General features: G+C 39.2%; 1 protein-coding gene across 3 annotated transcripts in view; it reads right to left on the reverse strand.

The window, feature by feature from the left end:
- The window catches only part of Strump (WASH complex subunit strump), a 410,953-nt gene that overhangs the window by 100,210 nt on the left and 282,950 nt on the right, over positions 1 to 27,793 (reverse strand). For all 3 annotated transcript variants that reach the window (XM_067145637.2, XM_068227252.1, XM_068227253.1), the window contains exons 6-8: positions 23,968 to 24,193; positions 14,952 to 15,092; positions 5,849 to 5,999 (exon numbers count right to left, since the gene is read on the reverse strand). In XM_067145637.2, coding sequence (XP_067001738.2) covers positions 5,849 to 5,999; positions 14,952 to 15,092; positions 23,968 to 24,193 — 518 coding nt within the window. The remainder of the gene's footprint in view (positions 1 to 5,848; positions 6,000 to 14,951; positions 15,093 to 23,967; positions 24,194 to 27,793) is intronic.

Genomic DNA, 27,793 nt, shown 5'->3' on the forward strand with positions numbered 1-27,793 from the left:
TCTCTTTCTTTCTAAGCTAGCTATCGTCCATGTTTCACTTCCATACAATGCTACGCTCCACACGAAAGTCCTCAAAAACATCTTTCTAATTCCTATATCAATGTTTGGAATGAGCAAATTTCTTTTCTTAAGAAAGCTCTTCCTTGCTTGTGCTAATCTGCATTTTATGTCCTCCTTACTTTCGCCATTGTTAGTTATTTTACTACCCAAGTAACAAAATTCATTTACTTCCTTTAAGACTTCACTTCCTAATTTAATATTTCCTGCATCACCTGCCTTCGTTCGACTGCACTCCATTACTTTTGTTTTGGACTTTTTTATTTTCATCTTGTACTCCTTACCCAAGACTTTGTCCATAACATTTAGCAGCTTAAATAAGAATTAAATAAAAACTTTTCTACCTGATTGATACTATGTCTGTAATATTTAGCAGCTTCTCAAGATCTTCTGCAGTCTCAGATAAAATAACAATCTCATCGGCAAATCTCAAGGTTTTGATTTCCTCTCCTTGGATTGTGATTCCCTTTCCAAATTCCTCTTTGATTTCCTTTACTTCCTGTTCTATATAAACATTGAAAAGGAGGTGGGACAAACTGCAGCCTTGCCTCACTCCTTTCTGGATTGCTGCTTCTTTTTCAAAGCCCTCAATTCTTACCACTGCAGACTGATTTTTATACAGATTGTAGATAATTCTTCGTTCTCGGTATCTGATCCCAATCACCTTCAGAATCTTAAATAGCTTGGTCCAATCAATATTATCAAATGCCTTTTCTAGATCTGCGAATGCCATGTACGTGGGCTTGTCCTCCTTGATTCAATGCTCTAAGATCACACGTAAAGTCAGAATTGCTTCACGTGTTCCTACATTTCTTCTGAAGCCAAATTGATCTTCTCCCAACTCAGCTTAAACTTGTTTTTCCATTCTTCTGTAAATAATACATGTTAAAATTTTGCAGGCATGAGATACTAAACTAATGGTGCGATAGTTTTCACACCTGTCAGCACCCGCTTTCTTGGGAACAGGTATAACAACATTCTGATGAAAATCTGATGGGACTTCTCCTGTCTCATACATCTTACACACTAAATGGAATAACCTTGCCATGCTGGTTTCTCCTAAGGCAGTCAGTAATTCAGAGGGAATGTCATCAATTCCAGGTGCCTTGTTCCTATTTAGGTCACTCACAGCTCTGTCAAACTCTGACCTCAAAATTGGATCTCCCATTTCATCAGCATCAACAGCCTCTTCTTGTTCCAGAACCAAATTATCTACTTCTTTATCTTGATACAGCTGTTGGATATGTTCCTGCCATCTTTCTGCTTTGTCTTCTTTCCCTAGAAGTGGCTTTCCATCTGAGCTCTTAATATTCATACACCTAGATTTCCTTTCTCCAAAAGTTTCCTTGATTTTCCTGTATGCAGCATCTACCTTTCCTAGAACCATACAACCTTTGACATCCTTGCACTTTTTCTTCAGCCATTCTTCCTTTGCTACCTTGCACTTTCTATCCACTTCATTCTTTAATTGCCTGTATTCTTTTCTGCCCTCTTCATTTCTAGCATTCTTGTATTTTCGTCATTCATCAATCAGGTCTAGTATCTCCTGAGTTATCCACTGATTCTTAGTTGATCTTTTCTTCCTTCCTAACATTTCTTCAGCAGCTCTACTGACTTAAGTTTTCATGACTATCCACTCTTCCTCTATTGTGTTTCCTTCAACCTTTTCATTTAGTCCTTGTGCAATATGTTCCTTGAAACAATCCCTCACACTATTTTCTTTCAACTTGTCTAGATCCCATCTTTTTGCATTCTTTCCTTTCTTCAATTTCTTCAGCTTCAGATGGCATTTCATGACCAACAAGTTGTGGTCGCAGTCCACGTCTGCTCCTGAAAAAGTTTTGCAATCCAACACCTGGTTTCTGAATCTCTGCCTAATCACAATGAAGTCTATTTGATACCTTCCAGTGTCTCCAGGTCTCATCCACGTATACAGCCGTCATTTGTGGTGTTTGAACCAAGTACTGGCAAGGACTAAATTATGATCGGTGCAGAATTCAACCAGCCGACTTCCTCTTTCGTTCCTTTGTCCCAATCCAAATTCTCCTACTGTATTACCTTCTCTTCCTTGGCCTACCACTGCATTCCAGTCTATATATCATGATATTTACTTGGTAGATAGTTTCCAATTTCTAATAATGTCTATCCTCTCCAAAATTTCTTCCCTGATGTTTCCTTTCCCAGTTAGCTTACTTCCTAGGCATTGAAAAGCATCTACTTCTTTAAGAATTTTTCCATTACACCTAACTGGAGCAACTATCGAGGTATTTCTTTGGTCAGTATAACAGACAAGCTGTTCACAGGTATTTTATAAAAGAGAGTGCAACGAAAGGTGGATCAATGTGTTTTTTGACCACAGAGGGGCTATTTGGACCAGAATTTTAGTATGTGCCAACAAATGCATGTTTTGTAGATCTAGAGAAGGCCTATGACAGAGTAAAGGGAAAAGAAGTTAGCCTTTCTCAGGGATTATGGAAACTTCAACAGGTGCTGTTTCCTTGCAGAAGGTTGGTGACCATCATGGAGTAAATTTTCCTATTTTGTGTTTCCTATATCAGAGTTGTCATATCATGGATGTTGAACCAATGTCAGAGGTTCCATAACCAGGATGACCTTCTCTGCTCACACAGGAGTTGGTCATTACAAGCAATTAAAGTAAAGATATTTAAGCTGTCACTCTAGCTGCAGTGTATGGCAGAATGAGGTCATGGTTCATAATGAGTTTAGACAAGGCTGTAATCTTTCATCCTCATTGTTCATAGTTTACCTGGATCAATTACTGAAAGGTATAAAATAGCAGGAAGCTGAGTGTAAAAGTAGTATGCCAATGGCTTGGTCTTAACAGCAGACAGTGCTGAAAGCTTGCAAAGGAAGAAAGCGATCCCAGAAGAGTGAGGAAAGGGTTTAATTATCCCGATATTTAAAAAAGGTGATAAAAAGGAATGCAGTAACTACAGAGGGATCACCCTTATTGCCCATGTAACTAGATATTTGAAAGCGTATTGGAAGGAAGACTGAGGAGGAAGCTAGAAGGAGAAATTGAAGAAGAACGGTATGGTTTTAGGAAAGACAAATCAACATCTGACCTGATCTTTACATTATGGCATATGATGGAGAAAAGATGGGAGTATGGAAAAGACATAGTGACGACATTTATTGACACTGAGAAAGCTTATGACAGTGTGCCCAGACAGTTGGTATGGGGCACATTATGGGAAAAAAACAAGTTAACAGAGTGGAAGTGTAAATGATAAAAGCTATGTACAAAAATTGCGTTAGTAGTGTGAAGACTAGTATAGGAAAAACAAAATGGTTTAAAGTTGAAACTGGTCTCCGACAGGGAAGTGTACTATCCCCCATACTATTCATCATAGTCAAGGATGAAATTCATAAGAACATTAAACAGAGATTGGGAAGACAGGCAACAAAAACCATGTTGTTTGCAGATGATATAGTGATATGGGGTGATGATGAAATGAAAGTGCAAAAACAAGTAAATGTATGGAATCAAGAGATAGAAAAGTTTGGGATGAAAGTAAGCACAGAGAAAAGTAAAACAATAGTGATGACAAGGGGAAGGAAAGAAGGAAGAGGAAAGATAAAACTGAGTGGTAAAATTCTGGAAGTGGTTAAAAGTTTCAAGTACTTGGGAAGTGTGATCAGAGAAGATAGAAATATTACCAAGGCAATTGGAAAAAGAATACAACAAGAAAACAGCTTCTACCAGAGTGTAAGGGGTATTTTGTGGAACCAAGATGACCTAAGAAATGTAAGAAAGTATTATATTCAACCTATTATGAACCCATACTAACCTACAGTATGTAGGTGGATCGTGGACTACAACAAAACGAGAAGAAGGTTAAAATCCCTGTTCTGGCCGGGAATCGAATCACGGACCCCCTGGACCAAAAGCCAGCACGTTAACCATTTAGCCCTGAAGCCAGACTACTCGTAGATGGTGGTGCAGAAGGAAAGAGATGAACAATTGTCATGCTCAATGAAACATGAACTAGGGCAGCATTGTTTCAAAAGACAGCCTGGCAAAACATGAGATGAATAACCAAATCAACAAGGCAACACAATTAATTAATTAATTAATTAATTTATTTATTTATTTAGCGCACGGGTTTTACTGCCAGGAGTGTTCAAGGACATATTTGGTTCGCTTGTTGCAGGTATTTCTATTTGATACGTGTGGGCGACCTGCCCGTCTGGGTGTGAAATGATGATGAGGTAGAGAGAGGGTAAAGGTGTCAGCACATAGACTACTCCTGTCGAATGTCATCAAGGGGTGTGCTTACAGCTCAATGTCCCCTTTTGACAGGGGGGTCAATCATTATCAACAGCGCCATAAGACTTCACTCCATATGAACACTGCAGAGTCATTTAGAACTGAATCTAGGATTTTGGCACGCAATCTAGTAATTATAAATTGTATTCCATCACCTCTCCTACCCTGCCAGCCAATATTCTGATGGTGAAATATGGTATTTGATCACCAATGGGACTTGAACCAGCAAACCACGGTGTCAGAGCATGAAGACTTGACACATTAATAATCATGGCCAACAGGTGGACTACAAATTTACCACGAAGTAAGGTGGTTGCTGGGCAAATGAACTGGTACCTATGAAAACAAAGGTGACAAGATTAAAAATGAGAAAATTAGAGAATTGGGAAAAGGAGATTCTCTCCTCAACAAGATCCAGGAATCAAGGAAGAGGATACTACGGAATAAAACTGCAAGGAGGGATTTTGAACGAGAAGTGGAAGGATGTTGACCTGTGGGAAGTCTGATAAGAAAGTGGATTGATTTAGTGAAGAAGGATGTGTGCAGAGAGGACATGAGTGGGACAAGTTCATGGAAGAAGAGTGGTACAAGGACAGCATGAGAAGGAGGGGGCTTCTATAACACACCCGGACAAATGGAGATGATTTAAAATTATGATGATGACAACTAACCACAGAAGGCATGATAGAAGGAAAATGTTGACGTAAGTAACATGGTTGCCAACCTTCTGTGCAGAGATGACAGTTAGTGGAAGAAGAGTGGTATAAGGACATGATGAGAAGGAGGGGTTTGTACAACACACCCCGACAAATGGAGATGATTTAAGATGATGATGATGATGATGATGATGATGATGATGATGATGATGATGATGATGATGATAACTGACCATAGAAGGCACAACAGAAGGGAAATGTTGACGTAAGTGGAGTAGGTTAGCCTCGGTGCAGAACCTTTGACAGTGGTTTGGCATCCACAATATGGCAAACATTATAAGGAAAAAATAGGAAAACTTACTCTATGTTGGTTGCCAACAAAGAAGAAGAAGAAGAAGAAGAAGAAGAAGAAGAAGAAGAAGAAGAAGAAGAAGAATGTACTTTATGAATACATTTGTTGATTATTTTCCTATCCATGCTCTAGTTTAGACAGTAGATAACAAATAACTGTATAAAAATGGTGTCAAATTTCCCTATGGAAAATTCAAATGATCATAAATATGTCTTATATGTCTCCTGGCATTGGCATCCATCAACAGTTGCTAATTTCAGATGACCGCTAGTCATAAGACATGGCCTGCACAATGCTAGGTAACAATGTCTGGCCAACCATCTATACTTTACATCATAGCCTGCATGGTTGCTGGGTTACACTTCTGCCACACAATTTGTTACATGAAACTACTGTATTTTGCTATACAAATTTTTGGATGACCTCTATCTGTAAGACATAGTTATGTCAAACACTCTGCAGCAAATATATAGAAATGCTTCAAAGTTTCACCTGTTCCCAATGTAGCTGTGTGCAACATAAGCCATCGTAAAGTGACATTACACTCTCGTACTATGTTGATCACTTTGCTTATGTGGTCCAGGACACTCTCTTCAGCTAAAGCTCCTTCCTTCAGCAGCTGTTGAGTCTGAGGAAGAAGTTTCTGAAAAATTTGTAGAAAACATTTGAAAACAAGAATAAATAAATAAAATTTTTAAAAAGTTTTGAGGAAAAGAAATAGTTGATGACTGTTACTGAGGAGAATTGAATAAATAACATTCATTCATATTCTCAATGTGCTGTCATATATTATAATACTAATCATCATCATCATCATCATCATCATCATCATCATCATCATCATCGTATGGTCTCAGCCATTGTGTAAAGGCATTTTAATTTTAACACTATTTAGTTGCCTTCATGTCAATTTTGACATTCCATTTTACTCTACCAGATGGCAAAGAAACTTGACCTCTGTTAGGTAATCTATGGTTGAGTTTTAATTACACTGCTGTGCAAAACTTAAAGGACAAAAGTAACTTTCGCATATTGTGCCACTGCCAAGTAACATAGTTCGATGAACCTTGAATCACAAATAGAAAGAACTGTTACAGTATGGTACGGTAGGCAACTGAATGGAATATGCGATGAGACAAACAGAAATTACACTTTTATACAGAGACAATAAATTACACCTAAGTCACTGTGACTCATGATGGTCCTCTGGGCATCCAAAAAGAAAGGACATGATTCTTAAAAGGGTGTGTGATCACCACAGACAGTGATGCATGCTCTGCAATGTGTTCCCATGCTGGCCACAAGATTGGCAAGGAGTTCTTGTGATAGGGTGTTCCATTCCTCCACCAGCACGCTTGACAACTGCTGGATGGTCGTTGGTGCATGTGGACATGCTGCAATACGTCTACCCAACATGAACCACATGTGCTCGATGGAATTTAAGTCAGGGAAATGGGCAGGCCAGTCCATTTGCCGAATATCCTCTCATTCCAAGAGCTCCTCCACCTGCGCTGTTTGATGCGGTCGTGCACTGTCGTCGATAAAAATTAAGTCAGGGCCGAATGTACCCCTGAATAGATGCACATAGGGAAGGAGTACACTGCCACAATAACGATGACAGGTGAGTGTACCCTGTTCAAAGACGTGGAGGTCAGTATGCCCATGCAACATTATGCCTCCCCACGCCATAACACATGGACCACCAAAATGACCATGTTCGACAATGTTCCTGGCTGCATTACGTGTACCCACCTTTCAACAGATGAGGGTACATCTAGAATCACTACTTAGACTGAATCTGCTCTCATCTGAGAAGAGCACGCGACCCCACTCCTCGTCGGTCCAGACCTGATGCTCTTGGCACCATTGCAAATGGTGTCGTCGATGTGCGGGTATCAATGGAACACAACGCAATAGTCGTGGGCAAACAGACCACCCCCATGCAGTTGCCGTGTCACTGTGGAGCATGAGATTGCATGTCTTGCGGTCCTGTTCAATGTGGTTGCAATGGCACCTGCTGTTTGATGTGAGTTTCTTCTTGCCTGTTGCACAAATGTAGCAGTCATCTGCTGCTGTAGCTGATCGTGGTCAATCCCCTCCTCTCTTTCAGGCAGCAGTGCCTGTGGTTCGGAATGCTCTCCATGCACGTGAAACAATGCTCCGACCAATACCAAACTCCTGGGCTACGCTCGTCACACTTCACCCTTCTTCCAGTTTCCCGATGATCCTTCCCCATGTGAAGTCATCCAAATGTTGTCTCCGAGCCATGTTGTGATGAATAACACCACCACAGTGCACTGTAATAGCTCACTGATTGATTCACACTGTCTTGTCCCGTTCCTTCAACTGCCTATTTTGTGGTGCCAGACCCATTTGGCGCTATAGTCGTGCTGACCTCACGCCAGGTTTCTATGCACATGTGGGAGACCTCTGGCAACATGTTACTGCACTTTAATTCATTTTCACTGAGTAGTTAATATGTTATGTTGCTTTATCTATCTTGTCCTTAAGTTTTGCACAGCAGTGAAGTTTTGTTGGGCAAACACCAAATGTGTCATCAGAGATCTTTTACATGCTGACATCAAATGACACAGAATGCCAAATGGACTTTTTCTGCCCTTAAAATATCCAACTACCTCTGTAGAGTTTAAACCCATGATCTTGGGATCCTGAGGCTAACACTATACCACTAATCTTCTATAGGCTTGAAAAACATTAATAGTTTCACATGCATAAAATTATGTAAATTATACTGAAAGTCCATACCAAAACATACAATGGAACTTTTATTTATTCAAATTATCATATATTATAGTAATTAAAAGAAAAATAGTATCAGTGCCATACCAGTTTTGTATTTGTGTTGATTTTGTGCACCTGTATAAGTAATAGGCAGGACATTACTTTGAAATTCCATTCAAGATATGAAGATGAGTAGATTTTATACTTAGGAAATAAAATCAGTTCTCCCTTTACACTTTGAACACACATTTTCAATAAATATTCTTGTGTATAGCAGCATTTCATCTGAAGGCCGCTATGAACATAGTAAGTGCCTTCACAGTCCCCTGGTAGCTTGTTCTTTTCTCTCGTTTGGCTCTTTTTCTTTTCACAAGTTGTTTTACGTCGCATCGACACAGATAAGCCTTATGGCGACAATGGGACAGGAAAGGGCTAGGAGTGGGAAGGACGCGGTCATGGCCTTAATTAAGGTACAGCCCCAGCATTTGCCTGGTTCAAAAATAGGAAACCACGGAAAATCATCTTCAGAGCTGCCAACAGTGGGGTTCGAACCCATTATCTCCTGAATACTGGATACTGGCCGCACTTAAGCGACTGCAGCTATCGAGCTTGGTAATTGTTTGGTTCTTTACCCGTTGTCTGGAGATTATTGATTTAGTCCACAACTGTGAATCTCTTATGCTTAATTAAATAATATGTTAGCCTCGTTACATAATTGCTGCATACCGTATATGACTCCATTATTCACAAAGTTGTATCCGATGAGTTTATTTCTTGCAAGTATTTTATCTCTATATTACAAGATACCTGCAGCCATTGCCCCATTTAAAAAGAAAGATAGAACTGGATCTGGAAGAATCAGAATGCTCAAGGGAATGCCTTTCTATGAATATGTCTGAGTATGAAGCTGTGGAGTCTGTCTTTGCCTTCTTGTGTTCTTTTGTCTCTCTCTCTTGGTCTGCCCAAACTGGCCAGTCACTGTGTTTATTTTTTACATGGTTTGCATCTGGTTCCTAGCTTCTGGTGTTGGATGGATTTCCAAAATACTTTGTATTTGGGAGAAATTCAGTTTGACGTCCTGAAGTTGGTTTTCTGTAGTTTTCCGTATTCACACCAGATAAATGCTGAGGCTGTACCTTGACTAAGGTTACAACCATTTTCTTCCTAGCCCTAGTCCTTCCCTAGTCCAAAAACCTACACGAGTTATGCCTGGTTTCTAGAACATGAAGTATCAATTCTAAAGCAATATTGAATGGTTAACTGATGTTGCATTGCATGAACATTAGATCTATTGATCTGATAAGACACCTACTAACTTACAGGACCCTGATCTAAGTGATATCTATTTGTTAACTTGGTGGGCTCATGCACAGTACTCTGTATCCAAAGTAAACATATTGCTTTTGTGCTAACATTTTCTATGGCATTCTTATCATCTTATGATGAAGAAGTTGTAGACATGGTCGGCATTCTAAAACGACCAAGATTATATCATTGTTGGCCTAATGTTCTGATGATGTATAGTGAGGCTGAATTCAAAGACAGATTCAGACTACACAAATACACTGTCATGTGTTTGGTTGAGGCTTTAGGCAACATTTTTTTCTTTTTTTAATGCCTCACCAACACAGTCTGGTCTTATGGTGATGATGGGACAGGAGAGGACTAGAAAGGAAGCACCTGAGGCCTTACGGAAGGTAAAGTCTTAGCATTAGCCTGGTGCAAAAATGGGAAACCAAGGAAAACCATCTTCAGGACTGCTGAGAGTGGGGTTTTAACCTACCTTCTTCTGAATGCAAAGGAACTGGCCACCCTACCGCACGTAAACTCCGGCTCAGGAACACCTCTGTGGAGGTTCGGACCTACCTTCGGGCAGAATAACCCTTACCTTACCTTCTGAATGCAAGCTAACAAAAACGTGACCCAAACAGCATATCAACTCATTCGGTAAATCCAGTACAAAAGGTTATAAAACCTTCATCTTCTGCCATAGAAACAGGCTGTAAATCTGCAGTAAACAACTATTGAAGTAGCTTGCCTAGCGTCTTTTTCCGTATATCACTCATTTAATGACAGCAACTGTTGCTTCACTGCACCATAAGTTGCAGTCATGACGAAGATTCAGCAAGGACAGGTACACAAGATGAAACTTGCGATGGCTTTTCAGTACCATGAACACTATCAGAACTAGGCCGGCCCCTTTAAACAACAATCATCATCACCACTATCAGAACTACATGCACTGGTAGAATTTTGAGTTTTTAAAAGTTATCCTTCTATTATTATTATTATTATTATTATTATTATTATTATTATTATTATTATTATTATTATTATTATTGGGTGTCTTCTTTCAATGTGTTTCTTCAAATTAGAAACTATTTCCCTGGAACTGAGCTTTTGTACATATAAATCACATGGAGCAAATTTAGTTACATCGTCTATGACAGTGAAAAAGACCCTTGTTTTCTTTCTGACTTACATTCATCGTCCACAACACAACGTGAAACACAAAACGTAAACTGGAAACACCACACAGAACTGTTTCAAGAAACTGTGCTACAGCAAGAATTACAACCAGTAGGCCTAATACAACACACTCCAAAAAACTGAAGAATATCTGTAACTAGCCAACAAGTAACAAAGTAGGAATGTCAGTACGTCCTCTAAGCTGTTACAAAATAATCACTTGTATCTGCGCAAGGGTGCGTGCTTAAAGCGAGCTGCTGTGTTTGCTTATGGAGCCTGACATTAGTTAGCCAATCACAAACTCCCTTCGCTCTTCTTAGTTTTGTACTATGGTCTCTGGCAGAACATAATATTTCTGGAACAGCTTACTATGATGGAACAGGATATATTATCATGTTACGACAGTTAACTCCCATCTCTAGTACATGACGTAAGAAGATTCTTGTTTCTAATTTAGGTCACATAAATAGATTCAGTGAGTGTACAGGGTGAGCCAGAAGTCATGATCGGAAATGTTTAATGCTATTGTATTCAAACAAGAAGCAACATGAAAGGCAAACAATTGTATTTAACAGAAAAATTACATGGAAGAATGGAATAAGACAGAAATTAATGTTCTTACATATTTCAAACTCTCTCGGTATGCTGACCATTATTCTCGGTGCAGAATTGGATTTGCTGCCATGTGCGTTTGCTTGCCCGGTGCAGCATTTCGGGAGTTATCATTCACAGGGACGGGTAATCTCTTCTTTCAGTTCTTCAATGGAAGTCATACGAGATTTGGAAATCTTTTCCTTTAAGAAGGACCACAACAATTATTGCATGTTGTTAAGTCCAGGCTTCTAGGTGGCCATATAAGAGGCCCTCCACGTCCAATGCATAACGGAAACTGGTTGTTCAACCAGTCTCAAAAAGGAGTCCAGTAGTGTTCAGGGGCACCATCCTGTTGCATAACTATGTCATTCAGCCGGTCAACATTGTCGAGTTCAGGTAACAGCCAGTGAGATAACATCTGGTGGTCGATTCCCCTGTCACAGACCCATCGAAGAAATACCACCCACCGATAAGGTCACTGGTGGCACCGGCCTACAGCATAACATGAGGAAGGTGTTGTTTAATTTTGTACATAATAATGAGAGTAGAAGAGACAAAATAAGGAATGAGAAAATCCGGGAAGAAATTGGAGTGGAAAAAAATGAATGACAGAATAGAGAAGAGCTGACTAAGATGGTTTGGGCACATAAAGCGAATGAGTGACGAAAGAATGCCAAAAAAGGTGATGGAAATGCAAATCCAAGGAAGGAGAGGCCGTGGATGACTATGATTGAGATGGAAGGATACAATCCAATGCAGTATTATATAAAGAAACCTGGACTGGGACACAGTGTTGGAGGAGGAGTGGTGGAAAGACCAAAGAAAGTGGAGAGGAACCATATTTGCCCTTACCCGACTACAGCTGGATAAAGGGAAATGAAGATGATGATGATGATGATGATGATAATGATGAATAATGAGAGTTATCTTTTGCCCAGATATAAACATTTCGAGACCGGGTGCTAAGATACACAGCACATTTATCTGTCTTCATAACCTTATGGCAAGCCACTAATGTGGGAAAAACTGCTAATAACTGTTCGCACAAATCACCTCACATATTCATATCATGATCACTTAATTCATTGATGCTGCCAGGTCGAAATGAACGGTAACCTTCATTCTCTATTCGATGACGCATGGAGGTTCTGAGAATGTCCATCTCTGCCAACTGCTTCCTTGTCGATTTTGCTGGTGAACAAAGCAATGATGCATTTAAGCGTTCAGTGACTTCATTATCGTTGCCATATTTCTTGGGTCTTTCACCGCGGTGCATCTAACACAGACTAAACTGGAAAGGTCTTTCTTTCCAGTTTCCGAAGATTAGCATCCATTGGGGCTTTTTTTTAACTGAAGTGATTAAAAATGTTTTCCCTACTTTCATCGTATGTCTCACCCATTCATTCCTTTTCATGCACCCATGCACTAAGAGGATGTTCTTCAATTGTGAATCTGCTTGTATCTGCCATTATACTGTAACATAAATGTTTACAACAGCAATCGAAAGAACAACAAGCAAAACAGAACATGATCACATGCCATCTTTTCAAGGAGTGGCGCATAGCAATAAATTGCCTGCACTGTTGTCATTTGAGTGACCTCTATCAGAATACAAATGTACTACAGGCAGGAATGAATATTATTCTCAACCTAGAACACATTTCCAGATCCATGAAACCGTGAAGCTAGAGAGCCTGGCTTGGAGCCAGGCGGTAGTGCGAACACCCACCCTTTAAATTGCCAAAGCTGATCAGATCGGCCTTTAAATATCCAATCAGAAGTTGCCAGAGCCTATTACATTGGCCGGCTTAAAATTGTGTGATTTACATCATTTTGTGGCAATCTATAGTGATGTGCATACTTTTGTGACAACCTATAGGAAAGGGGCTACAAGTTATTGTGTGCCTGACCTTGCTTTGGCAGTTCTAAGAGGGTGTTCTAGCTTTCGCAAGAGTCATTTCCTGTGTTTAGAAATACTGCTCACCGGTCAGTAAGTGATTGCTCCTTTCAGTGAGTGGATTTGTCACAGCAAAGTGGCAAGTGGTATATGTGATATCTTTTCTGCAGGTATTGATGACAATAAATTGAAGGAGTATTTCGAATAATGCGAAGTTAACGCGGAAGATTTATCTGATAGGAATAGTGAATTTAGTTCAGAGAGTAGTGACAAAATTATACCGGACACGCCCCCAGGAGCACCGCAGCTAAAGAAGAGGCATTTATTTGTTTCTGATGACACTAAAGCTACTCTGAATATCGTGGTAGATGAAACTAGTGATAACGAAGATGATGATGATGATGATAATGACGTCCCTGGAAAACACTTTTGTGGAAATTTCTCCCAATGAACCCGAAAACATTCCTCAAACTCCTATCTCGTTCATGGAACTTCCTGGGCCTAAACATGCCCCTCTGTATGATTCTTCGCCTACCTCATACTTCAATTTATTTTTCAGTTTCTTTCTCCTAAACCTTATAGTCACATACAGTCCTCTATCATTACGTAAATGCCGGTCCCCACGTGCCAAGTGCAGCGTGCTTGCCTCTCGCGCAGAGGTCATGGGTTCGATTCCCGGCCAGGTCAAGGATTTTTACCTCGGCCTGAGGGTTGGTTCAAGGTCCACTCAACCTAAGTGATTACAATTGAGGAGATATCTGAGGGTAACCCCGGTCTAAAAAACCAAGAATAATGACCGAAAGGATTCGTCTCACTGACTATGCATCACCTCTTAAACTTCAGGTCTTCGAACTGAGCAGCAGTCATTTGGTAGGCCAATTCCCATCCGGGCTTTAGCGCCATAGATTTTTTAATTACGTATATCCTGTTGTATTGTAAAATGTTCTTTTTTAAAATAGATTCTGGAACTGAAAACGAGAAAAGGTTTTCTCTGAAAACAAAACTATAATATCAACTATTATTCTTTTTACTTTTTTAATAAGTCAGTATTATTTTTATACCATGGAGTCCACACGTAGAAAATTTCTTATCATTATTTGCCATACGTCGATACATATACGCCAATTTTATCGGTGAGTAAAATTGTCTTCTATTTACTAGTGACATGTTTGAACTTTTATTTTTTATGTTTTTATTTTTCAGAGTAATTATTTTATAGCATTATATTTAGGAATACATTATATGTCATTACGTATATTCTTTCGTATTTTAAGTGACTTTTTCAAAGTAGATATTGAAAGAGAAAGTGTGAAAATGTTTTTCTCTTCCCAGCAGTAGCTGGGTAGGGGCAAATATGATTCCCCTCCACTTTCTTCGGTAGGGGACGCCATAAAATTTTCTGAGGCACCATATCTGCTTTATCCATATAGGCTATTGTTAAGATGGGCTCGCCACACCCAAAGGCATTTTATACCTACTGCCAGGTTCAAAATTAGGCCACCCCTAACATGGAGATTGACAACTATAATAACAACAATAAAACGTTTTTGATTCTTTATATCACTCTAAATCAGTTGTTTATTCTATGTAGTTGATATGTAGAAAATTTCTTGCTGGTACTTGCCATACACCGGTAGATATACGCGAATTTTAAAATGCCTGTATTTCCACTAAAAACGGCCTGGCACTTTACAGTAGAAGAGTGGAGGCGGAGCTCTGGCCTCTTCCAGCTGATGGTGAGCGGCCGACCAGATAGGCTCCTGGCTCCAAGAGGGTTAAGTTACTTGAAATTCTTTCCAATCATCACTTGTGGCCCACCCTGTATATTAAGCTCACAAAAAATACTGTTCATTTTTTAGCAATTATTCTAAATATAGTGAATTTTGCTTTTACCTGCAGCCTTTGGGCGTAACGTGTTGCTTGCTCTCGAATGTTTGCAGTTTCTAATGTGTTACTTAGAGCAGTTTTTGCTGCTTTGTATGGTTCCCATGAGTCAATTAAATTCACTGTAATTCCCATATAAATGCTTATCACCTGTGAATTAGATAAATCATGATACAATTATTAGTTTCAATGTAAAACAGAAATACACAATCTTAAAGAATTTCTACAGCCTACATAATTCATTTGAACGGTTCCAGATTAATGACGTAATGCTCAAAGCTTCTAGCAGAACCAATACCAGCAGATTCTTACAATTAAAACAAAAACATAAAACCATAAAGTAGAAGCTCCGAACATTAACATATGGAATCAGATGACAGCAGAGTCTGGAATGAGAATAAGTATAGAGAAGAGTAAAACAGCAGTGATGATGAGAGGTGGGAAGGAAGGAAGGAAGGAAGGAAGGAAGGAAGGAAGGAAGGAAGGAAGGAAGGAAGGAAGGAAGGAAAGAAGATAAATAATAAATGAAAAACCAACAGATGCTTTTAAAAGTTTCAAATACTTGGGAAGTGTAAGCACAGAAGACAGAAAGATAACTGAGGAGATTGGAAATAGTGTGGCTTCTACCACAGTGTGAGGGGTATCAAAATCTAATCAAAATCACTTTATTTGCAAATGAGGTGTCTACCTTGGTAGCAAATGATACATAAAATTACATTATTATCAAGCACTAAATTTTTCATTTAAAACAAAAAAGAAGAAAACTTCCTAAAATACAGTACTATACAATTTACACTAACAAATTTTATATTAAACACACAGCTCATCCTTAATACCGGCTTTGGCAATCGCTTGTGAAGCCCAGCATAAAGCTGTAATTGGAAAGTTTCACCATAATGCCGCTGGAGTGCTGGCCTCCTAGTCACTGACAGAAAGCTATATACAAAAAACTGCCACATTTCCAGTTTTATTTATATTGTTTTGCTGTCGTAAATGTTGGCAATGTGTTTGCAATGAGGTATTTGTTGGCTTGATATTGAGAGCTGATAGTTATCCGCTAGTGAGTTAATTTTTTTTATTGTGTAGTGTGGTGATTATATTTTTTAAATTGTGTTTACAAATCTTGGAATTTGTGACATTATTATGCGCCTTTTTGTACTTCGAGCAGAAATTTTCTGCAAACAAGAACAAACGTAATGAATGGCTCGAAGTGATTTCTCGCTGTAACTTCGTCCTAAACAAGAGTTTTAATTTATGCACTAATTCTTTTCTTTTTCAATAGTGTAGTGATTTGCTTTCCTTTAACTGTGCTTGGAAATATTCGAATATGTATTGCTGTGTGCCTTTTTGTGTTTTGAACAGGAAAAAAAAAGAGCTAAGGGACACTATCAATTCACGAGTTCTCTGTACACCAAGACAAAACTACAGAGTGGCTCAAAGCAGTTAGCACTTTCATCTTAGTTTTCCATTTCTATTTCAGGTATTTATCTTCTTTCTTTCTTTATCTTTCTTTCATTCTTTCTTTCCTTCTTAATCTGTTTACCCCTCCAGGGTTGGCTTTTCCCTCGGACTCAGCAAGGGGTCCCACCTCTACCACCTCAAGGGTAGTGTCCTGGAGCGTGATACTTAGGGTCAGGGGATACAACTGGGAAGGATAACCAGTACCTCGCCCAGGCGGCCGCAACTGCTATGCTGAACAGGGGCCTTATGTTGGGGATGGAACGATTGGAAGGGATAGACAAGGAAGAGGGAAGCGGCCATGGCCTGAAGTTAGGTACCATCCCTGCATTTGCCTGAAGGAGAAGTGGGAAACTATGGAAAACCACTTCGAGGATGGCTGAGGTGGGAATCTATACCCCCCTCTACTCAGTAGACCTCCCAAGGTTGAGTGGACCCCGTTCCAACCCTCGTACCACTTTTGAAATTTCGTGGCAGAGCCAGGAATCGAACCCGGGCCTCCGGGGGTGGCAGCTAATTACACTAATCGGGTATTTTTTACTCCTAAATTTTCTTTCATTGAATAATCCTTTAGGCGGTGTCGTATTTGCCATATGACAGCAACACAACACATTTTTACCCAAAATAATCTGAACTTTAACATTTAAACACTGACAAGTAAGAACCATTACTGTTATCACTGTAAGGCCAACGTATGAAGTGTTGTTACCTGAGCAATGAACAGTTTAGAATGTATTTACTTTAAATACTTTCCTCTCACTGAATTTTTATTTAAAATTTTTCTTTTCCTTTTTTTTTTTTTTTTTTTTTGCTATTTGTTTTACATCGCACCGACACAGATAGGTCTTATAGCGACGGTAGGATAGGAAAGGGCTACGAGTGTTAAGGAATCGGCCGTGGCCTTAATTAAGGTACAGCGTGATGTGAAAATGGAAACTACGGAAAACCATCTTCAGGGCTGCCGACAGTGGGGTTCGAACCCATTATCTCCCGGATGCAAGCTCACAGCTGCACGCCCCTAACCGCATGGGCAACTCGCCCGGTATTTAAAATTCTAGTAAAAAGTATGAATGAAATATAATCTGAAACTACCGTATTTCACGGCATAATCGTCGCACTTTTTATACCAAAATTTTCGAAAAAATTGTAGGGTGCGACCATTATACGATGAATATTTAATACCAGTATTTGTATTACTCAAAAAATGTATTTATAAGTAAATTGTATTTGATACAAATTTAAGATGCACGTAATACTCGCGTTTATACATCAAAATAATTAAAATAGTCTAAAACAAAATTCATAATTTTTCGCAACAATTCGGCGAACGTTTTTCCAACCTGAAAATAAAAATGAACGTATTAATTTGTCATTAATTTGAGTATTAAAGTTAAAATATTACACTTGCAAAAAATTATCGCTTTGTTGTGAAATGCGGACTTACCGGTACGTAATTTATTCCAATTCTTCGGTGTTGCTATCCCAGGTTTCGCTATCTGATGCGCCGTCCTCGCCTCTGTTAATACCAGTATCAGATTCTTCGTCTCCCTGCCACACTGCGTCATCTTCGGAACCGTCTAGTGCATTCGAAATCCCAGTCCTTTTGAAGCTCTTGGAGACTAGTTCAGGTGGTATAAGATCCCAACTCTTCTTCATCCACAAGCATAACAAGTCCAAGGGTGGACGCCTGATATTTCCGGCGGGCGTCAATTGCTGATCGCCGCTCATCATCCACTCGTTGTAAAATCGACGTAAGTGGTCTTTAAAGGGTTTATTAACACATACGTCTAGTGGCTGCAAAGCAGATGTTAGGCCACCAGGAATGACTATCTGTCGTGTCTTATTTGTAGTGAGAATTTGCTTCACTTCGTTCACGAGGTGACCTCGGAAACTATCTAAAACAAGCAGAGCTGGTTGTTTTAGTAGTGCACCAGGTCTTTTACTCCACACAGTTTTAACCCAGTCCAACATGAGTTCTACGTCCATCCAACCCTTTGGTTGCACTCGTACATGAATTCCACGGGGAAACTGTATATCCCTAGGCATCGTTTTCCTCTTGAAAATGATGTAAGGTGGCAACTTTCTCCCGTCAGCTGTAATGGCTAGCATTGCCGTGCATCGCAACTTCTCACTACCGCTGGTTTTCATTAATACACTCCATGATCCTTTTAGCGCAATAGTGCTGTTGCGAGGCATATCTGATCGGCATTACCGATTTGAGAAAGCAAGTACGAAGTTTCCTTGCGCAAACGTATGACAAATCGGTGAAAATTTACAATCTTGTCCGTGTAATCAGCAGGCAACTTTTGGCTTAGTGTTGTTCTCCTTCGCACTGACAGATTGTGTCGTCGCATGAACCCCTTAATCCACCCACGAGTCGCCTTAAACTGAGTTACCGGTATGTTGTGTTTGCGCGCTACCTCCTGTCCCTTAATTTGTAACATTTCATATGATACACTGCAGCCATTGTTACGTATTTCACTGACGTACCTAAACACTTCTTCGTCAATTATAGGAAACTTCCCTGTTTTAGGATCTCTAAACGCGCGTCTAGAAGGGTTTGTGCTTTTTAGCTTGTTTTTTACTTTCCGCCAGTCATGCACCAACTTTTCACTCACAGAAAATTTTCTTTCTGCAGCTCTGTTCCCGTGCTGTTCAGCGAAGGCAATTACGCTTAGCTTGAAGCCCGCAGAATAGTTTCTATATTTACCCATAATCGCTTATAAATGCTTCACATGTTAATGTTTTGCGATATAAATGACTTTCCGTAACTGTTCACTATTAAAACAAATTATTTCTGCAAACACCCAAAACACAAATTAAAAACTTAAATTCTCACGCACACATGTCTACAGTAATCACGTAAATCTGAAACAAATGAATGCATCTGTGATCTGTCCATTCCAGAGCAGCCAATACTGTTAGGCAGCAAGGAAGCATGCAACAATTTATCAGTTTAGCTCGTTGGTTGCGACACACTACTGCGCTTGCGCAAAGCTCGCAAACCGGAGCTCTAGCTAGCGCGGTGTAGATCTACTGTATAGTTGACTGTATTCCGAGACGTCAGTAACAAACATTCATTTTTTTCAATTTCTTTTAAACATATGGTAATTAGGTTAATATTTCTTCCCAGTTATTGAAGATTTTACATTACATTACTGACGAGTTTATAAAATAAAACTTTAATAGCATTGGATAATAATTATCTTGACTGCTTGGATAAAAGTTTTCATCCCATGCCCGGACACTTATGACGTAGTAGTAAGATAAGAGTCTAGCGATGACAACTGAGACATCGTAAATAATTCGGCTGAATAATTCCGTGGAAATCTGCGTTATCGTCTTGGATTTCACTTCGTGCGCAATAACACAGGAGCCGGACCCATGGTGTAGTAGCGTGCTTGCCTCTTACACGGAGGCCTCGGGTTCAATTCACGGCCGGGTCAGGGAATTTTACCTGTATCTGAGGGCTGGTTCGAGGTCCATTCAACCTACCTAGCCGGTATTTCCTGGCGACGTTGCCGATAAGCGATAACTTACAGCCTTACGTATTTCAAATGGGAACTCATAATATGTAGGTGGCGAATAAATAGTACACTGTCTCGCGACCACGTTGTCAAACTGCCGATAGCCTACCGGTAAGCGTAATATGTAGGTGGTGAATAAATAGTACACTGTCTCGCGACCACGTTGTCAAACTGCCGATAGTCTACCGGTAAACCATGCGTCGTACATATACCAGTATTATTTATTTATACGTTGTGCAACATGTCGCAAACGTGACTGTGTTGCCAAATTGCCCATAAACCATACACGTATTTAAATTGCGCATTCATGTGCAACTTACGTTGCAGTTCCATTTACCTTTTAACCAGATTAGTGAACAAAATTTGGACGTGCGACGATTATGTAATTAAAGGTTTAAAGTTCGATTTTTGTATTGAAAATAAAGGATGCGACGATTTCGCGGTGGCGACGATTATGCCGTGAAATACTGTATATATATTGAAATTAAAATTTAAACATGTTTGAGTGAAAATATTTATGTAATCCATAGGACGAACATATAAAAAAAGTAAGCCTTTTACTGTATGTTTTGTCCAGCCCTTTTCCTGAGAGCAGTATTTGAAGAATTTTAAAACTCTAATTGAACAATGACCCTTAATCTCAAGATTAACATCATTAGACAAAAGTATTGTGGTAATTTCTGCTATGTATCTAAATGCTATGATAATAAAAGCGATTACTATTATTCCTCACAGTTAACGAATGTCAGTTGGACTACTCCATCTTTCCGCAGTTTGATTTCACGTTATTTTGGCAAATATCAATGAAAGTAGCCTTTGGGATTAATCATTTTAATGGTATTAGTCAATGTAACATACTTCTTTATTCCCAAAACTAAGATAAATCGGCAATCAGAGTCAATATCAGAACGTTAGCTAGACTACTCCATCTCTCTGCAGTTTGATTTCACGACATTATTTTGGCAAATATCAATGAAGGTAACTTTCAGGATTAATCATTTTAACAGTATTAACCTATGTGACATTCTCCCATAACTCTAAATTACAATAAATCGGCAATCAAAGTCAATATATTTTCCATAAAGAAGTATGTATTTCTAACGCAAATAGTTAGGCCGCCAGCACCATGTGTCGAGCTGTGTAACTACTCCGATTACAGTGCGTGGACCCAATTGTCAAAGCCAGTAAGGAGCTAGCTAGAGCGGCGCATCAAGTTGGCTGTGTATTACTTACAAAATTCTACTCATAATAACTTCTGTGCTTACACACATAATCAACTTATATACAGTATGTAGATCACTTCAAATAATACTAAACAACTGCTATAAGATTTTAATTTACATTACTTTTATTTTAAACCCCTTTTTGTACCTAACATGCATAACGACCTGCTTCGTCTTAACCAAAGCCCCTTTTGACACCGCATTTCGGAGTTCCTGAAGGGCCTTCACAGCTATCATAGTGGTCCCAGGGCCCATTAAAGTCCCCACTGTACTTCATCTCTACAGGCAGTCCCCTACTTCGGCTGTTCAATCTCCATAAACAAGGGGATGGAATTAATTTATTCACAAAAGTTCTTTATATACAATAACCTGCACAGGTCAAATGCCCTCTAACAATTCATTTATTTCCTCTGTTGCTGTTTATTCTTTTCCTGAATATCTGTACAGACTTTGGAAAAGGATCAAACACTTCCCCTGGTAAACTGTTCCACTCCACCATGCCCTTCCAAATGAATGAAAATTTACCCTAAATGCTTCTGTTAAAATCCAGTCTAATTTTATACATGTGGTTAGCCTTGCCGATATAATTATTTTCCAACTGAAGCCTCTCATGGATTTTCCCCCGGGCTTCCTCTCCTGTACAGGCTCTATAAAATCCTATAAGTCTAGTTTTTTTTCCTTCTCTTAGTTAAAGATTCCCACCCAAGTTTCTCTAACATTTCTGATACACTACTTTTTCCTCATGAAATCCCCTGTTACAAATCTTGCTGCTTTCCTCTGCACACCATCTATTTCTTTCGGAACCAAGAAGTTCCAAGGAAATGCAGAGAAGTTAAGTATTTCACCCACTTTGTACCAATATTGACATACGCAGATGGTAGACAACAACAAAACAAAGATGAGAATAGAGTTCAGGCAACCAACATGAAATTCCTTAGAGGTATTATAGGGAAGACACGAAAAGACAGAATCAGAAATGAAAAGATTAGAAAGAGGATTAGAGTATCAAAACTATGGCACAGGACAGAAACAGGCAAGCTGAAATGGTATGGACACATGGTTCAAATGGAAGGAGACTGAGTTCCAAAGAAAATGTTGTTGTCACAAGTTGCTTTACATCGCACCGACACAGACAGATCTTATGGTGACGATGAGATAGGAAAGGGCTAGGAATGGGAGGAAGCCTGGTGTGCAAATGGGAAACCTCGAAAAACCATTTTCAAGGCTGCTGGCAGTGGGGTTCAAACCCACTATCTCCCAAATGCAAGCTCACAGCTGCACACCCCTAACCGCACAGCCAACTCGTTCGGTCCAAAGAAAGTATTTACAAAGAAACCAACAGGATAGAGACCACAAGGAAGGCCTTGAAAGAGATGGATGGATACAGTGTAGGAAAGTAATAGAGAAGCAAGGAGGAAAGAAAGAAGAAATATTGGAAGCAGGAAAAGAGTAGTGAAGAGACAAGAAAGAGTACAGGTCCTTGATTCATAACCTGGCCCTAAAAGATAAATGGAAATGAAAACTGAAGAAGAAGAAAAGAAGAAGATCCAAAATGAATAAGAACATTCTTAATAGTATACAACTAGAAATATATATTTACTTTTAGTAAAATTACATACCTGATGTGATTCCGTTTTAGCTTTTTAGTATGTTTACAATAGCAATCTATTTCTAATCAAAATAGCTGGTCTTGTTCAGTATGTTTTAAAATGCTTTTTATATTCTGTACAGAAACTATTTTATATTTTCCAGGTTGGATAATGTCATTGTTTTATGCATCTTATGTAGCCTACAGGTTGCTGACATTACCAATACATTGCAGTATTCTTTATCGACGAGAGTGATGTACTCCTACTTTATCCAAAGTAATCAATCTCCCAGGCACCTAAATTCAGGGGCATATTGATCTCCTTGATAAAATATACTGAAATGTATTTGAAGGATCGGTAACCTGTATGTAAGGTACCTAAAACAACTATATATTCCAACTAGGAAAGAGGACTTAATAGCAGTATCATGGGTAATTCAAGAATTTCTACTAAAGACATTAGCTGCCTGTCTTATTATTCAGGAAGAATATTAAGGCTTTCAGAACTAAATGACTTGGATGCAGTGACTTATCCAGTAGCACACGAAGATAGAACACACATAAAAGAAACAACACATGCCCTAGATTTTTGGTCACAGTCTTCATCAGCGGAGGATAGAGAAAGAATGGCAGTAACTATTATCTGCAAGTAGACACTGCTAGAGGTAAATACTGTAACAACAATATTGGTCATGGACAGAAGACACCAACAGTTTCTGTCCCAAGACGCAGTTGCAGAAGATAGCTGTTCTAAAACAGTTGAAAGTACTCCAACAAGACAATTATTTACTGAAAAATGTTCAGTAATTAAGTTGGTACAATACTTTGCGTTCAAATTAAGGAGTTCACATATCCTTGTCTCCTTATATACATTCCTGCCCTCATTTCTACCTTGCAATATATGATTATTGTTTTTAATTCTATGATTTTTACACCTCAAAATTTACTTTTCTTAATATAAAAATAACAAAGTCCTTCCAGATCTCCTCAGCTGCATATCTTTATAATTACATATTTTTCGTCAAGTACTTACTGATCATATGTGGAGTATTCGCTCTCAAAAACCTGAATATTCTTCCTGTCTACAATAAAATCACTGCAGGAGACACTGTTTAGTTATGCTCCAGTAGCAAAACAATAAAAATCATCAGTCAGTCAGTCAGTTAGTCAGTGTGAGCAAAATTGATAAAATTGTTCATCAAGCACCTAGTAAAGATAAACAAACATACCCAGTTATCAGGAAAGTATTTGTCAACAATTTCCCTCATCTTGGCAGTCTGATTATGAAGAATGTTCGGAGCAAAAAAGAGGCACACATACAGCATTGCAGCCTGGGTGGCCAATGCGACACTCCGGTGTTCAGGATGAGGATAAGCAGCGATCTGGTTGTAGATATCATCTGAACGTAATCGACCTAACACCATGTTCACATAGGTGGAATTTACTGGAATTCGCCTGAAAAAATAAGAAATTGAACATTTATACAAAGATCTCCAGTTGATGATCATGATGATGATGACAAACAATTAATGAGATGGTGGTGGTGATTATTGTTTTAAGAGGAAGTACAACTAGACAACCATCCTCTATATAACACTAATCAAAGGGAAAAATGGAAGCAATCCGACACTTCGAAAAATGAAGATATCGGTCAAAGAAAGACAAGGGCCACGAAGGGCGTGAAAATGAAAGACTCCCTAGCCCTCGCAAACCTAATAGCGTCGGGGTCGGAAAAGAACAAGAGTTGACCAAGAGAGGTCAGACAGGATTGATGAAGGTGAGGAGCCTGGCACAAGTAAGTGGAAGCAATGCCAGGACTCAGCTGAGGGCCCGTGGTCGCCAACCCACGCTCCAAAGTTCAGAGCCCCTGGGGCCCCTTTTAGTCGCCTCTTACGACAGGCAGGGGATACCGTGGGTGTTATTCTACCGTCCCCACCCACAGGGGGGGAATTAATGAGAGCATGAGGGCTTTGAGTTCTGTAAATGATATCTATATATACAAAATAAGAGTTTTATCTGTACATTGCTCAGAATTTAAAAGAATGGTATGTCTGTATTGGTCATGTCCACAGTAACGAGACAATGCATTTTTAAAATTTTCTGTCATGTCTGTCTGTCTGTCTGTCTGTCTGTACGTATGCGCATCAACGAGAAAATGGCTGAAGAGAATTTAATGAAAATCGGTATGTAAAGTCGGAAAATGAGGCACTATAATCTAGGCTATGGCCAGTTAACCTGCTGACTTGATATCAGAACTGGGAAATATTCAAAGGACAGAAGGATAACTTGTCCTTCGTGATTTCCAAAAAAATAGTAGTGTTGCAAAAATGTTGCAAACTCTGGGCTGGGAAGACTTGGGAGTAAAGAGAAGAGCTGTTCAACTAAGTGGTGTATTGAATGAAATAAAATTTTATGTTGAAGGCCATTAAAGGGAAAAAAGGATATATATTAGACCCCACAGTAAGATTTGAAACACACTCTAAGCAACCAGACAAAGTCTATCTACATGCCCTCAGTGCTGTATTACGAGCTGGACGATGTGGAACTGAGGGGTCTCATGATCGGTGCAAGAGGGACGATGATAGAGCTGATGAAGATCTTCAGCATCAGTACGAAGGAGTTCATCGACAGGGGGCTGAAAGTCCTCTTCTGATACTCAGACACTACTTGTATTCCCCAAACTGAGATCATGAACTTATAAATTACTTTTTATTTTTCAGTGAAGTTGTTTTAGTGTATTCTTCATCTTCGGCAGCCTCCAAGTGGAGAAAGATTTTGAAACAATAACACTGACCAAGAAACAAAATACTCTAGATAAAAAATTAGAAACATTCATTTATGTGAGTTGGCTGTGCGGTTAGGGGCAAGCAGCTGAGCTTGCATCCGGGAGATAGTGTCGGCAGCCCTGAAGATAGTTTTCCATTGTTTCCCATTTTCACACCAGGGAAATGCTGGGGCTGTACCTTAATTAAAGTCATGGCCACTTCCTTCCTCCTCCTAGGCCTTTCCTACCCCACCGTCGCCATACGACCTATCTGTGTCAGTGTGACGTAAAGCAAATTGCAAAAATATATATTGTATATTATTACCCTAGATACTCAGTGGATTATACCGTGTCATATTTTTTTAGTGTATACCTCTTATGTATTTTTAGTAATTTGTCCTTATTCAATAAGTGGCCGAGGATGTCCTGGAAAAAGAGACAACACATGTCTCACTTGATTTTAATTTTATTTTAATATGTATTGATGAGGAGGACCTCTCTCAAAAATGTTAAATGGTATGTTCTGAACTATCAGTGGAGAGATGGCATGGAACGATGTTAGTAGATGAATAAGCTTGAGTGGAACTTTAAAAATAGGAAAGATCATAATATGAATATGAAGTCAATGGCTAGGAAGGTGGAAGAGGTGTTGGCAACACCACAATGACAAAAGAGGTGGAGGAACCATCAGTCACCAGCTGCTGCCTTGCAGTTTGTAGAGGGACCTACAAAAGCTAGGGGACCCATCCCAATGTTAATGGGAACTTCACTGGATCACAACCAGTGTTGTAACTCGGGACCTAGTCCTACCGCAGGTGACCCCTTGGTAGTCAACCATGAAAAGTCTTTTAAGAAATACTCCGCTGGATGAACCAAGACAAGACACCACCCTCATACAGTGGGCTGCCACTTAGAAGATAAAATCTGATATAAAAAACCAAAACTAACACACTCACTCTCTCTCTCTCTATCTATCTATCTATCTATCTATCTATCTATCTATCTATCTATCTATCTAACAAAATCAAATCCCCAACTTTTCCACATGTAATGTTAACTCATTTACGCAGACTGATAAATTCAAAATGATAACCAACATAATGGACCAACACAAAATTTTCGTCATGGAACTGTAAGAAATAAGATACACTGATGAGGACACCAAGGATATAGGCTTTACAAAGATATACCGAGAAAGAAACTGATAAAAGATATTCCACAGTTTGGAACAGGAATTTTGGTCAGCCTTAAAATAATAAACTCTATACAAGATTTCAAGTTACAATCATCAAGAATTACATATGCACCATAATAAATGACCATGCTCCAACTAATTATTAAAAGAACTCTTCAAAAGACTGTAAAGAATCAGAAAACCTTTGGAATCTACTCAACTAGACCATAAATAACATCCTCAAAAACCATGCAAAACTATTACTCGGAGACTTCAACGCTCAACTAGGCAGAGAAAGACAATACCGTGACATCATTGGAAAATGGCCCACCCACAAGAGAACAAACAAAAATGGGCAAAGACAAATGGATTTCTGCAGCCTAATCTCAAAATCCACATATTTCAAGAGAAAACCTCAAAAGCTCAAAACATGGAAACACCCTGACCCCACTAAAGAAGAATGGCAACAAGATCCTGTCTTCATGAACAAACAATACCACGAAGAGATTTACAATGTCAAAGTCCTCCGAGGAATAGACAAAGGTTCGGATTACTACATAGTTAAAATGAAATTAACTCCCCAAACAAAGCTACAAAACCAAGCCCCTAAACCTAATGAAAAAATTGCCCTATCCTGCTAATCAAGAATGAAATTTATCAAAAAGCAACCAAAAAAGTAAGTCACAGATAATCTTGAAGACCTTAAACAAATTCCATAAGAACTGGCCCCAATAAAACCCCTTAAAAAGCATCAATGGTGGGACAGCGAATGTGACAAAACAGTGGAGAAGAAATATTAAGCATGGCTATTACACAAATCCCAAAAATTAGGAATATCCTTCCAAAATTTAATACAGAAAAGAAAGGAAACCACCCAAACCATAAGGAGAATTAAGAGACACCACCATAAGATTGCAGTGAAATTAACTGAAGAAGAATTCAACACAACACTCTTGTTCTTCTTTTCCTACCACTTTTTCCCACACCTGTGGGGTCACAGGTGAGAATTGCGTCCCACATGTGGATTTGGCGCTGTTGTATGGCCGGATGCCCTTCCCGACGCCAACCCTACATGGAGGGATGTAATCACTGTTATGTGCTTCTGTGGTGGTTGGTA

Source organism: Anabrus simplex, chromosome 4, assembly GCF_040414725.1.
Source record: "Anabrus simplex isolate iqAnaSimp1 chromosome 4, ASM4041472v1, whole genome shotgun sequence".
In the NCBI taxonomy this organism is placed as follows: domain Eukaryota; kingdom Metazoa; phylum Arthropoda; class Insecta; order Orthoptera; family Tettigoniidae; genus Anabrus; species Anabrus simplex.